Raw genomic sequence first — 12,503 nt, forward strand, 5'->3', positions numbered from 1 at the left:
CGATAGGCTACCGCCTTTCGAACCTAAAACCTAACCAACCCACACAATCAAAAGCAAAGCCCGGCCGGAGCAGAAGGCACTTGAAACCCGAATCTGCATTCCGTGCCTCTCCCGCTCGGCTGCGAGGGGGGGAGGCGGTCTGCGCCTGTGCCTGCTGTATAATCGGGTTAATCCAGTAGACAAAGAATAAACCAATAGCCCTCCCACCTCACTTCCCGCTCCCTCCTACTCCCCCGCCTCCCCTCCCCGACGCCCCCTCGAGGGGGAACCGAAAAGGGGAGCGGGGGTGGGGGGGATGGAGATGGATTCCGAATAAAGTCTGAAAACCTGCAACTTGTTGTTTTTCGTGCCAACACTTGCAGGGCCCGGATTAGCTCCAAGGGCGCGTTCCCTTGGGCTAGTGGCGAGGAGAAAGTTCCATAAATCAGCCGAGCCCGGGGCTCGTCCTGATGGCCTCGGGGGAAACCTTAAGGTCAGCGCTTCCTTGAAACTAGATAAACTGACCCCGCCGTGCCCAGCCCGGCCCGGCCCGCGCGCGCCCCGCGCGCCGGCGCCCAGCGGCAGGACCGGCCGGGGACGCGCGGGGCGGCGCGGTTGCCCTTTTGAAAGCCTCCTGCGGCTCGGAGCGCTGGCGGGCGCTGGAGTGTGAGTGAATGTAGCCCCGCGGAGCCAATGAGCTGGGACCGGATGCGATATATCCTCTGGGACAACAACTGCTCTGTTCCGCCTCGGATCCACATGACGCCATTTACTGCTGCCCCGGCGGCCGCAGAGCTCCCTGCCTCCTCCGGAAAGGCGAGGGCGCAGGCCAACGGCGAGCCCCCCGGCCGGGCCCCAGACCCTCCTCCTCCTTCCCCTCCTCCTCCGCACCCACCGCCCCCGCCTGGCCTCGCCGCCGCGCCTCCACAACGCCCAGTCTGCACCGCCGAGAGCTGCGCGCCGCAGCGCGAGCCCAGGAGAGGGGCCGGCGGAGCGCGCAGCACGCAGGCCCCCGCGCCCGCCCGGCCCTGGCCGCTCCTCCGCACCCCCGCGCCCGCGCCGCCGCCATCCGATCGGGCCATCTGGCTCTAGGTGCTCTGGAAGGCCATTTGCTTTTCTCATTCGCTCATCTGCCAGGAAGAGAGACTCTGCTGCTGGCGCTTCGGCCTCCAGTTCATTGAGAAAAAAGGAAATACTCTGCTGTGCATCTAGAAGGGGGGTCACCCCCCAGCCCCCAGCCCGAAGCATTCAGCGACTGGGGACTTGGCTCCGGATTTTCCTTTTTTTTTTTCTTCCCTCCCGCCGATTGCTCGGAAGTTGGACTGAAGCAGAGTTTGGAAAGAAGGGGGGAAAGTTTGCATCGGGGCTGGATTTATTTGCACGTCCTTCGCTGGAAGAGCAGACGCCAAGGGAGAGGGGTTGGTGCAAAGCTGCGATCACGGTGAGGCACTTTTGGCTCGACCGCGCCTGGCTGGTGGCGGTGGTGGGCGACATGGAGTAGGTGCAGCGCGCCCCGGAGCGGGGTCTGTCTCGCCCCGGCCTCCCTTTCTCTGGCCGCCGGGTTCCCGCAGGGGTCGGGTGGCCGCCTGCGCCCCTGCGCCCCTGCGCCCTCGGGGCTGCGGGCTCGGCCTGCCTCGGCGGGGGCGGCGGGCGCTCCCGCTGCAGGAGCCCAGCCGGGACCCCGCCGCGCCCGCGCTGGGGCTGGGGGGCTGGGGAGGCCGGGGGGGGCCGACCGCTCCTCTCGGGGCTGCTCTTGGCTCTGCATCGGCGGCGAAGTCGGCGCTAAGAGCGGGAGGAGGGAGGACACTTTGTGTTTTCCAGGTCGGGGTTGCAGGCGCCCACATTTCTAACCTGTTCCTCTCCGGGCACGAAAATTCCTGGGCGAGGCTGGGGCGCTGGTGGGCGCCTCAGGGGGCGGCGAGGACCCGCGGTGGAAAAAGGACGAGGTACGGGGCGGCGGGAGTCCCCCGCCTCTGCCCGGTGTGGACACTGGCGAGTCCTGTGGGGGCAGGAGCGTCGCCCTGCCTGGCGCCGGGGCGCTGCGCTTCGGAAGTGCAGCTTTCTCCTTTTTCCGTTCTCCATGGTCGGCCTGGGTCATGCCTTTTTATTTTTATTTTTTTAATTTTTTTTTTTTGGAAGATTGTGCCGACCCAACTAAGGAAGAAGTCATCGAGCGATGGCGATCGTTTTTCCATTACCTGAAAATAGGTGGCCAGAGAAGCTAGCTGGTTTTTTTTTTTTTCCTTTGATGGGGTAATTAACTTTTCTGTTGTGCTGTTTTTAATCCAGACTCTTGCATTTTTACAAAGCGGTTTCTGTATAGGTTTGCCCCACCCTTGTGCTGAAATTACCCCCCCCAACTCTGATCAGACACTGTTCTTGATGGGGGTTTCACGGCACTTTCAGGGAGCGCAGACGAGAGGGCGCAGGTGGGGGACTGCAAAGGAGGCCGGGGATCAGCAGAATAGATTTTAGTTTGCTTTTTTTTTTTAAGTCCCTCCATTCCCCCCAGCACGCACACACGCGTGCGCGCATACACACACACACACACACACACACACACATACACGCGATGCTACTTTCCACTTGCAAGCAAATCTGCACGGAAAGTTTCCAGTCCAGGGATCTGGGTCTTGCACGCTCGGCGCGTGCAGCGAGGCCATGCAAAAATGTCCTTTATTTAAAAAGCAACTTTTCTTTCGCTTTCGGAAACGTGTATGTACTTATGTATTTTTAACATTTCTGTCGACCCCTTCGGTCACGGCTTGGGGGAGTCGCCCAGTACGTGTGGATTAGTCGGCGGCGTGCTGGTTTGTGTTTGAGACTGGGCTTTCTCGGCGAGGCTGGAAACCCGAGCGCCCTGCGGGGGGCTGCGTGACCTCCACCGGGGGTGGAGTGGTTCGCTCCTGGCGCTGGGAGATTTTGGTTGGGAAGGGGGACGTGTGCTCTGGTGTTTCCTGGCAGGTCCCCTTCCAAAACACCGGCGCCCCCCTCCTGTCTGTGGGTTCTGGGGATCTGTGCGCGAGGCGGAGGGGAGAGGGGGGCATCCTGGCCTCTGGACTGCATCAATCGGCCGGAGAAAATTACCCCCCCGCCCCGGCTCCTGCTGTGTCCCACCTGCTGGAGACGGTGTTGGGGCGCAGATGGAGTCGATAAACCGAGTGTAAAGCAAAGAGCAACGTTGTCTTGTATGCTTTTCTGTTGGCGGCGGGATCCGGTTTCCAGCTCTGCCTTATTCCGATTTGGGAGGCGTGTGTCACCTGCCTGTAGTCGCTTTTCTAAAATGCTCCACTGGATAAAGATTTCCTTCTGCACATTTTTATTCATTGTAAACTTGGCAAAGGTTTAGAAACTTCGGGAGGGTTTGCAGTTTAAGCAATTACTTGTCAAATGATCAATTTGAGAGGCAATACTTGCATGTTCAAAACCACTGTTATTGTCAATCGGCTTATGTTCTCAAGCTTTAAGTTTTGAGAAACAAGCAAAGGAGTTAAGATCTTGCCATGATTTATTTCTAAAATGGCACCACAATCTTGTAACTACAGAATTTAAGTGTTCTTTTAGGCTACCAGACTGTAAAGTATTTGGTTCTCAAGTTATTGAGAAGTTGAAAATCAGTTCCTGTCTTCTGTATATTTGCTTTAACATGTTCCTGCTGCCTAATAGAGTTTGAATTGATTTGTTTTTAATTCTATGACTTTGCATTGCCAGATAGTTAATAAATAGTGCTCGATTGTGGTGAATTTTCTATTCCTGGGGGAATGAAGGGCGATACCTACTTTTTGCAGGTCATGTTTCTCCTGCAGCCTTTCATAAAGTTACAGAGCACTGGGTAGAACATACTTCAAGGTGTCTGATGTGAAAGCAGGCTTAAAGTAAGAATCAAGAATTTTCTGGGCTGTTTTATTGATGTTTGAGGCAAAATGACCATGATAAACGTAAACCGACTTCAATTTTTGCAGAGCTATTTAACTTTTGAAAACATCCCTAGCACTATGATGGTCTAACATTACTTTCTTGCCAGCTTTACATTGAACTTGAGCTTTACAAATTTTGTTTGTTTGAATAAGGAATTGTTACATTTGTGATTGAAACAAAAGATCAGCTTGTGTCACTGCACATCACTGGATTAAAGAATTGTCAGTGCCCAGTATTTTTTCTTTTTTTGCTACAGGCATTGATGACATGGCTCCTCTGATTGCCCCAACCCCCACACAGCTACCTTTGCAAATTCTGCTTCTCTAGGGGAAGTGGGAAGTGAAGAGTTAACTCAGGTGGGTGGAGAGTGGGAAGTAGCCTGAAGAGTAAACCGTCTCTTTCCTCTTGGTTTCCGCAGAAATTCAGATGTGTTCTAAGCCTGCTGGAGTGACCATACTTCCAAGAGCTGATGGAGGCCAGAGCTCAGAGTGGCGGTGGGTCCCAGCCCTTGCTGCAGGCACCCCGTGACAGTGGCAGGCAGCGTGGGGAGCCCGACCCCAGAGAAGCCCTCACCCAGCAGGTACACGTGTTGTCTCTGGATCAGATCAGAGCCATCCGAAACACCAATGAGTACACAGAGGGGCCCACCGTGGTCCCGAGACCTGGGCTCAAGCCTGCTCCTCGCCCCTCCACTCAGCACAAACACGAGAGACTCCACGGTCTGCCCGAGCACCGCCAGCCTCCCAGGCTCCAACACTCACAGGTCCATTCTTCTGCACGAGCCCCTCTGTCCAGGTCCATCAGCACCGTCAGCTCGGGGTCTCGGAGCAGTACGAGGACAAGTACCAGCAGCAGTTCCTCGGAACAGAGACTGTTGGGATCATCCTTCTCCTCCGGGCCTGTTGCTGATGGGATAATCCGGGTGCAGCCCAAATCGGAGCTCAAGCCAGGTGAGCTTAAGCCACTGAGCAAGGAAGATTTGGGCCTGCATGCCTACAGGTGTGAGGACTGCGGCAAGTGTAAGTGTAAGGAGTGCACCTACCCGAGGCCTCTGCCATCAGACTGGATCTGCGACAAGCAGTGCCTTTGCTCAGCCCAGAACGTGATTGACTATGGGACTTGTGTGTGCTGTGTGAAAGGTCTCTTCTATCACTGTTCTAATGATGACGAGGACAACTGTGCTGACAACCCGTGTTCTTGCAGCCAGTCTCACTGTTGTACACGTTGGTCGGCCATGGGTGTCATGTCCCTTTTTTTGCCTTGTTTATGGTGTTACCTTCCAGCCAAGGGTTGCCTTAAATTGTGCCAGGGGTGTTACGACCGGGTTAACAGACCTGGATGCCGTTGTAAAAACTCAAACACAGTTTGCTGCAAAGTTCCCACTGTCCCACCCAGGAACTTTGAAAAACCAACATAGCATCATTAATCGGGAATATTACAGTAATAAGGATTGTTTTATTTTTTTTTTTAACACTCATATGCAACCGACTAAACAGTTAGAAACTTGGCACTGTTAATAGAGGGTTGGGATATTCTTTGCTGTTTGCAGTGAAATGCTTTTTGTCTGTGTGCCATTTTAACTGATATGCTTGTTAGAACTCAGCTAATGGAACTCAAAAGTGTGGGAATACAGAAGTTAGCGACCCATATGTTGCATAAGCTACAGCAACAGATACTCCTAGGCAAAGTTTTTGTTTGTGAATAGTACCTGCAAAATTTGTAAATTAGCAAATGACTTTTTTTCCATTGTTTTCTCCAGAGATAATGTGCTATATTTTTGTATATACAATAATATTTGCAACTGTGAAAAACAAGTCGTGCCATACTATATGGCACAGTCACAAAATATTATACTAATATGTTGTACATTCGGAAGAATGTGAATCAATCAGTATGTTTTTAGATTGTATTTTGCCTTACAGAAAGCCTTTATTGTAAGACTCTGATTTCCCTTTGGACTTTATGTATATTGTACAGTTACAGTAAAATTCAACCTTTATTTTCTAATTTTTTCAACATATTGTTTAGTGTAAAGAATATTTATTTGAAGTTTTATTATTTTATAAAAAAGAATATTTATTTTAAGAGGCATCTTACAAATTTTGCCCCTTTTATGAGGATGCGATAGTTGCTGCAAATAAGGGGTTTACAGATGCATATGTTCAATATAAAATAGAAAATATATTAACGTTTGAAATTAAACTGAGCTGTTTTGTCTTATTTTATCTTGTCTTTTTTAATATTTTTTTTTCCCCCTGAAGTGAAAGAAACCACATTTTGTTAGGGCCAGTGTTTCAATGAAATAGTTTCACTTATCTATGAAGTGATTTTTATCTTATGGTTGCATCTATGAAGTGATTTTTATCTTATGGTTGCTGCTTTAAAGATTCGGTGATATTCAGAGATAATTCTTGTTATCAGGAGATAAATAACACCATTTGACTGACTTATTTGTATTAGTCACAGAAGAGTTTATTTTAGCTATTTCATTGACACTGATTTTTTTCCCTTTATTTTTGCAGATTTGCTGACTTACTTTGTTTTATAGGGTTTGGGTTTTTATTTTTATATTTTTTTAATCTTAAACTGATTTGGTCATGAGACTTTCCTAAAAGATTAGCAATTAGGCTTTTTTAATAGTGCAGTATTAAGAATGAATGCTGTGAGGATAATTCCAGACTAGAGAAACAAGTTTAGTTTGACAGATATTTATTGAATGTTTTTCTGTGGCAGATGTGTCTTATACACAGATCATACACAGATCAATACTTATAATTGAGGCAGAAATGTTTTCTTCACCAAGCTGATTATGGCTATGTTTGTATCAGTCTATTTGATTTTAGACCTGTAAGTATGTCACCATCACACAGACGCCTTATGTTAGAAAAGACGAAATTTGTTTTCAGAAATTGGGCATCAGGAAATTTCGTTCTGCATTGACAATAACTCAAGCCCAAGCAGGTCAATTTGAGAGGCCCTGTCCCATTTAATCCAATTATCCAGAAAATTGTTAAATTTTATTCTGGAAAAAAGACGCAGTGTGGCAAAAAAAAAAAAAAGGGGGTATTTGTAATTGTCTTTTGGGAGCAAATACATTGCGAGCTGCAACAAAATCCATGTTGACAAATACTAGGTTTTCTATTTGTAATAAGTCACTTGATTAGTCACTTTGTGGATGATGATTTTTTTTTCTTCCCAAAGTACAACTTTTTGCTGCCAAGAATCACCGGAAGTCTAGGAAATGATTTACCTGTCATTATTGTTTAATCTCTTGTTTCCTGTTCAGAGGCGCCTTCTCTTAACATCGGTTAAGAGATCTTAGTACGGTTGTCTTATGTTTTCTGAAATTGACTTTCAAGGAACTATATGGTCTCCTCAACCAAGAATTTGCTATAAGGATCTTAAGTTTCCTCTCAACTTTCCCTAAAACACAAGGGTTAAACTCAGAAATGTAGGGATTATCGATTTAGGAAAACAATGTTACACTTTCGATTTTCCTAAATTTAACGCTGGTCATCTAAGAGGACAGTGTGAACGAACATGGCAAGGTATCTTACTCATACAGTTACCAAGATTTGTAAAGCAGAAAAAGTTTGACTTCATCAAAAATTCATATACTAGTACATAGACTGTCTGGTACAGAAATTGTGAGTCATCTTTCACTGCATAGTTTCCAAAGTATTTTCTAGAGAATTGTATCAGATCCAACTGGGTTTATTAAAGAGGTAGATTGTGTCCCCTCCCCCAGGGTTATTGAATCCCTATCTATGATGAAGCGACCTAGGAATTTGAACTTTTGATCATTCCACTAGTGATTATAATGTGAGAACCACCAATTACAAATTGCTTGCTACTTTAACTTTTTTTCTTTTTCTAATGGCATCCCATTATAGCATATTTCACTAGTTTATGGAACACAGTGAGAGCCAAATGATGCTAGAAGAGGACTTAGTGTAAATATGGACTCCTGATGAAAATAACTTATTTAAAGATAAATAGGAAAATTGGATTTCTTGAGATGCTTCCAACTAACTTATGAAATGTTGAGTTTATCTATAAACCAATGTAGAATTCATTTTCAAAATATGGAAAGCGAAATGTTTATATCTAGCCAGATTGAAAACAGCTGGTACTCACTCTTGAGTATGTCATTCTTTAAATGTTGCAAGTCCTCTCTCGGAGATGAGGAGGAATAATCACCTCAAGTTCTGTCATTTCTACTTACAGAAAATGATATGATTCTAAAATATACAATGCTGTAAACCCTCACCTCAATAAATATTTTTTTTGAAAAAAGAGAAAATGACTTCTTTTAGGAGATATAAATTATGACAAAAAAATTTTTAATAAGCTAGCCAAGAAAGATATTAAAATTAGTATTATAGGTGACATATAGATGTCACCAAAAAAGCAAAGTTATTATGTAAATTAGACCATTCCAGAATCTTGTATAATTTATACTTTCTTCTATTTGTTCTTTTGAGAGGGATTCAGATGTTCAAAGGTGCTAAATACAGCCCAGTGACATTTAAGAAATCAACCAAACTACAGTAACTTTTACTTGTTTAAATCCTTACGCCACCTTCTGATTTAACAAAAACATTCTTGTCATTAATTACGGTAGCATGAAACCTCAAAGTGAGATGTAATTAGAATTGCATTATTTGTATTATTTAAGATATAGGCTCTCTTAGATGAATATAAGAATTCATATTATAAATACAATGGGTTTCTAACCTAATAGGCATTCTGCTGATATTATGATAGATTAAATCATAAGGTGATGCTATAAGGATCATTGCTACAAACTTGTCAGTTGACTGCTGAGCTGAGCATTTAGAGAAATGATGTATTTTTTTCTGATTTCGTGCCTTTTTCTTTTTTTTTTAGAAACCTGTGCATTCTCAGTATTGAGCTTCATTTAAGAAATGACAACTTGATTGTTGTTACTTAAAACATTCATTTATGTGTTTTGAGATTTTAAGTCTCTGCCAAATTTCTGCCATGTTGGAGCATGCTCTGGGGATTGTCTGTGAGAGAAGAAAGCCAAAACCAAGTGCAGGTACTCCCAACCAAACTTTGCATAACTTCTTTCTCCAGCACACTTTTGTCTCCAGGACTGCTGCCTCCAGGTTATATAAGATATTGATGATGTCAGGTAAATAAATTTGCTCTCTGCACAAGTGCCATGAGGCATTGGATAGGCAATTTGATATAATTTATTAACTTTTTTTTACAGATTTATTTACACAAGAACCGGGGTACAGGCCAGAAGCCGGGAGAGTGAGAGGATTCACCAGAGACAGAGCGGGGAACAGAACAGGCAGCCTGACTGAAATACACTGCTGAGGGGAGCAGTGGGTGAGACAGGAGAGGTCTGCCGCACCAAGTGGGTTGCTCTGTGGCTGGCAGGGATTGAAACATCACTGCAGAGGCTACAGACAGTTTCACAGCACTGTGCTCAATCACCTGCGCCACCAGGGAGGCCCTAATTTATTAAATTTTGAGCATATAAATTAAAATTTAAGGGGTTTAATTTCTCTTGCAGTTATATCCACAGCTGACTATTTGCTTTCCTCTTAAAATGCAAAAGGACCAGGATGTAGGTAAAAAGCACAACTTTGAAAATTGGTTTATTAAAGAAAGTCATCCTTTAGAGCACATTTTAGTAAAGAAAAATAAAAATTAGTCATTAACTAGTTAAAATATTATATGAACCCATTCGTTTGTTTGCAATATTTATTGAGGCAAAAGTTATGTTAATTTCTATTTTGGTTAGGACAATTTCCTCCTTTCTCTGACATACCAAGGGCGTGTCCCCACCAATTGAAGACCAGGCAAGAATCTTAAAATAAGAGCTAATTAATATTCTATGTGAAGCTATATGTTTGGATTATTTCATTATTGGTTTGACCATTCATGGCAAGATGGAGCGGACTACATATATATCCTATACTTGGATTTTGCTTGGATGCTACATCATTACTTCCATATATCATGAAATAGCCATCAATTAAATAATTAGAGACAAAATGTAAATACTACACCATACTTCTGGTCAAAAGTAAACTTCATTTAACTTGCATTCATTTAACTTACAATCAAAAAAGAAAAAGGGACGTTAGAAACATAGCAAATAAGAAAAAAAGATAAGCATTTGAATTTTTATCTATGGTTACCAAGTGTTTCACATTTTTATTTAATACTACATTTTGACTGACCTAAAGATCTTTTGAAAATCAGTCTTTTTTTTAAAGATTTATTTATTTATACAAGCACTGGGTACAGTCAGAAGCATGAGAGGGTGAGAGAATTCACCAGAGCCAGAGTGGGGAACAGAACAGGTAGACTGATGAAATACACTGCTGAGGGGAGCAGCGGGCGGCAGGAGAGGGCTGTGGGCAGCTTCGCAACCCAGCACTCAACCACTGCACCACTGGGGAGGCCCTGAAAAATCAGTCTTAATGAAGATTAGAATGAAGTCTGTTGGTTCTGGGTTGCCTAGGGGCATGTAAGGCTTCAGCCTTAAAGGAGTTTGTAAACTCAAAACAATTGCTAATAAAGAGAAAAGAATTTGGCTGATAAAGAGAAGAAGGACAACCTAGGAATGAATTTGGGCATCAAAATAGTCTTACCTTTCAACTGAATGAATTTTTTGGGAATGGCTACTTATGAATACATGAGCTGATAAACAAAAGAAAGGGTTAACAATTCCAATGCAAGTGCAAGACAAGACTTTCACAGTAAAGATGTACTCAAGTACAGTATACGGATGCCTTCTTAATAGTGGGTTTGGGTTTCTCTGCAATAGTTACAGCTATTTAAATAGTCACAGTTTCTTTAAAAGGACAGGCAACAGAATTAGCGCCACTCATTAAGTAAAACTGTTCACTATGCTTTTATTCTCAAACCTCAATGAAATCTAGAGATGTTTGACTAATATTTGACAGCAATATTCTGTTTATTTTTAACATTACAACTCATGATTCACTGAAAGCTTCCCTTAAAAATGTGGGTTATCAGATATATTTTTAAGATCTATAAGAAATACATTGGAAAGATCCATCCTCTTCCAATTCTTGCTGGAAATTATCTCTGGTCATCGACCCATCATTTTAGCTTGCTTCCATAGCTAGAAAAGGATGAACACTTGTGAGGAATAATCAAAAGAAGTGTTAGGGACAGTGTGAAAGGAAGTGACTGAGCTTTGAAGCCATTCTTTCCTAGCCAAAAACAATGCCTGAACCTGCCTCTCAGGTTCACGTGGCATTCAAAGCCTAGAGGGCCACTTCCAGCACCTAAGTTAGTACAACTTCTATATTGAAATGGTTTTGCGCTCCAGATAACATCTGCTCTATTGACTTGAGTTACTAGGGCTTACAGTCATGCAGGGTTCTAATAAAGTCCCCATTTGTATCATCTCTCCAGCTCTAAAGCTGGTTTGCTGCACCCTTCTGGGTCCCAAACCCAGCTTTCCTGCTCCAAAGTAGGCATGACGTAGCCCTAATATGTAGGTCTGGTCATACCAAAAAACTGTTCCTACAACACCATAAGGTTATATATCTTACTGAAAAATAAAATTCATAAATTTAGACATCTAATTGGCTTTATTAAGTGATTCATGAATAGGGCAGCAACTGATCTAAATACTAGAAGAGGTTATATAAAATAGAGGGCATTTAGAGATAAAGAGGGTGGGACAATGTGTTTAGCAAACAGTTCTTTCAGGTAAAACCATCTTCCCTCAAGGGAAGGCAGGGGGTCTCTTATCATGCGAATTTCCTCACTGGGGCTGATTAGGAAACTGCATGATTGATTAGTTTAGGATTGCATTATTGGAGTAGATTAAAAATGAAGGGAGATTACCTTTTAAGTCTGGTTGGGGACTCAGAATGAAGGACCCCATTTGGGGCCTGATTCTATTTTTAAACAATTTAAAGGTCACCGTTAACATGATAAAGCTTAGTAACCTTATAGAATGCATCAAGCAGCAGCATCTATGACACCTCGGGTTGCAGTTCGTACCTACTGTGTAGGCAAGCTAACTCCACAGACACCCCAAGAGAGGTTTCCCTCTGACCCATCACTGTACGTGAGAAACTGAATCCAGGAGAGGCACCAGGCCCATCATCAACATTTACCTTTAGGTCTAAATGTCACCTGATTCTGACCTATACAATTAGGATAGAAACTTCGAACACTTGCTCACACTGTCAGCTTACACTGACATGCTGAAAATACAGATTTTTTTGTTCAGACTGTTTGACTTGTTTGATTTCAGTCATCTATGAAAAATCGTAAGATAAGAAATCAATAATGTGTCTTCCAGGTCTTTGTTCTGCTACATGAGTCATAGACTCAGGTTGCAATTACTTGTTGCTGACAATATTTTTTGTATATCTTCAGTGTAAAAGTGTGTTGGGGGTGGGTGGTGTTCATTAGATCTGTGATTATAGACAAGCAAATTAAGAACTGTGCTTATAGCCCTTTTGGAAGCTAATAATCCAGGATTAGATTCTAAATCATAATGCTCAGAGTTAACCACTTCCTTCTCTGGACAATTTGACCCCAGAAGAGTACATATGGCAAAGGCAGAGATTTTTTTT

The 12,503-nt window shown here is 43.9% G+C and overlaps 1 protein-coding gene across 1 annotated transcript; it reads left to right on the forward strand.

Annotated features, from left to right (window-relative positions):
• Positions 1-914: 914 nt before the first annotated feature.
• Positions 915-6,099, forward strand: SPRY2 (sprouty RTK signaling antagonist 2). Its single transcript, XM_037528829.1, has 2 exons — positions 915-1,420; positions 4,316-6,099. The coding sequence occupies exon 2, from the start codon at positions 4,367-4,369 to the stop codon at positions 5,312-5,314; it is 948 nt and encodes a 315-aa protein (XP_037384726.1). The 5' UTR covers positions 915-1,420; positions 4,316-4,366; the 3' UTR covers positions 5,315-6,099.
• Positions 6,100-12,503: the final 6,404 nt, after the last annotated feature.

The sequence above is a fragment of the Talpa occidentalis genome, unplaced genomic scaffold, assembly GCF_014898055.3.
Source record: "Talpa occidentalis isolate TD23 unplaced genomic scaffold, MPIMG_talOcc4v2.1 talOcc4.5, whole genome shotgun sequence".
Taxonomy (NCBI): Eukaryota; Metazoa; Chordata; class Mammalia; order Eulipotyphla; family Talpidae; genus Talpa; species Talpa occidentalis.